General features: G+C 38.1%; 1 protein-coding gene across 1 annotated transcript in view; it reads left to right on the forward strand.

Moving 5' to 3' along the window:
• Nucleotides 1–388: 388 nt before the first annotated feature.
• LOC115286977 (lung adenoma susceptibility protein 2 homolog) overlaps nt 389–2,163 on the forward strand; it is a 4,608-nt gene continuing 2,833 nt past the window's right edge. The window contains 4 exon segments of the mRNA XM_029933291.1: nt 389–544; nt 546–1,385; nt 1,387–1,694; nt 1,696–2,039. Of these exon segments, the coding sequence (XP_029789151.1) occupies nt 485–544; nt 546–1,385; nt 1,387–1,694; nt 1,696–2,039 (1,552 nt within the window). The 5' untranslated portion in view covers nt 389–484.

Raw genomic sequence — 2,163 nt, forward strand, 5'->3', positions numbered from 1 at the left:
GGATAATTTAAATTAATGCCACAATTAGGAATAATTAGCAAGATATAGAAATTATCTAAACTTTTAAAAATGTATATATAAATAATAAAATCATGATTTATAAAATGTATTCCTCCTCATTATAAGAAATCAGCAGTTTTGGATGTTGGATCAGTTTGAAAGCGAGCGCGGGTGTCGCACTCCGCTGTGACGAAGGAGCTGGCTTCGAACCAGCGGCGCCTGAGGCGGGGCGGTGTCCCGGCCAGGGATGCTTTGTCGCATCTCCCATCCGTCCGGTAAAAGGCGCAGGCTTTCGGTGGCGAGCTGTGAAAGTGTGCGGTTTTATCACTTTTGGAGGCTTTGTAAGTAGTTGAAATTTCTTGCCGTCCGTCTACCGTTTCATTCCTGGGAATGATGGATTTCCTTTTGGCAATCGGAGCAGAAGTGTTGAGGGAAGACCTGTTTTTAAGAGAAATGAATAGAAATAACCCATTTTGAGGAGGCCATGGCAAAATCAATTACGAAGCACAGAGTTTGTTCTCGGGAATCTTCAGTAACTTCTCTGTTTTGCCAGCTGCAGCCTGAGGGGTAGTAATTCCTCTAACTCTGATGGCTCTTTCCAGTATAAGGATAAAGTGTATAGTTCTGCCTCTCAGGCTCTACAGGCCTATATTGATGATTTTGATTTAAGCCAAATGTATCCTGGTACAAGCACTGGAAAGATAAACAGTAGATGTTCTGCTAATATGCCAGAATTCTCCAACTATATTTATAAACCAAACAATGCTTTTGACAATGTTGATCAGAAAAAAAGCTCCTTGTCCTTATCCTGCAGAAGAAAGACTGTTAGTGACATAGACTCCATTAGCCTAACAACTGATGATCTATTAAAACTTCCAGCAGATGGATCATTTTCTTTTGCTTATGTTGGATCAGATCATCAAATTAGCAAGAAAAAGAAGAAATGCATTGGAAGACTGAGTTCATCGGATACTGAAAAGAAGCAAAAATTTCAGGAACCCTCCACTCTCATGTGCAAGGATGATTTAGTTACTCCTGTTGTATACACAGATATAAACAGAAAGCAATGTGGTAGGCTAAAAAACCCAAAACTTGTGAAAAAGACCAATAAATGTATTTCTGAACCATCTTTACTTTTTTCTAAGAAATTGTCTTTCAAGGATAGTTCAGAGCACAGTCTTGAAAAGAATTACCCAAGATGGCTCACTAGCCAGAAATATGATCTTAATGTTTCAGGGATAACTAGTATACCTGACTTCACCTACCCTGTGTGGCTCAACCATCAAGACTTGCTACCTGATACAAATAGTCAAGGGATACATGAAATATTTAAAGAAGATCAGTGTTCCCCTAGACATAGTTACCAGGCACAAAGAACTTCTCGACTTAATGAACAAATTAGATTGTTTTGAATATTCTTTTGAACCCTCAAACACTTCAGATTCTTTGAGGGATGACAAAGGATTAATTAATGGATGTAAATGTGATTCTCAATGTAGCCAGTGTCAATGTGAGAATCCAGTTCTCCCAGGACAAACCAAAAAGCCATTCAGTGGTGACAAAATTGAATTGCTTATCCTGAAGGCCAAGAGAAATCTAGATCATTGGGCAGACGAGTCGCCAAAGTCTATGGAAAAGGATGATAGTCCGTGTTCATTAGATAAAGTTGAGGCAGAAAGATCATGGGAAAATATCCGTTACTTTCAAATCTCCTGTTCCTGTTAACTCACATGATAGTCCTCAACAAACTTCAAGGGCAAAATGTACTAAAGGGTTCCTCGATGATTTTTTAAATAATGATAATAAGAGCTCTACACTTTCTGGAGGGAAACATCATGGTCCTGTTGAAGCCCTGAAACAAATGTTATTTAATCTTCAAGCAGTACAAGAAAGTTTTAATCAGAATAAAAGAGCAGAACTGAAAGAAGAAATTAAGCAAGTTTCAGAAGACAATTTCTCTCCATTACAATTGAAGGAAGGTATGGTTCCTATTACTAGGTCATTTCAAAAGGCTTTGCACTATTTATCTCGCCTCTGGAGTAGCCATACTTATATCAGACAAACTGGACTTTAAAGTAAAGGCAGTAACAAGAGATGAAGAAGGACATTATATAATAATTACAGGATCTCTCCATCAGGAAGAGCTAACAATTATAAATATCT

The sequence above is a fragment of the Suricata suricatta genome, chromosome 3 (assembly GCF_006229205.1).
Source record: "Suricata suricatta isolate VVHF042 chromosome 3, meerkat_22Aug2017_6uvM2_HiC, whole genome shotgun sequence".
NCBI classification, from domain to species: Eukaryota; Metazoa; Chordata; class Mammalia; order Carnivora; family Herpestidae; genus Suricata; species Suricata suricatta.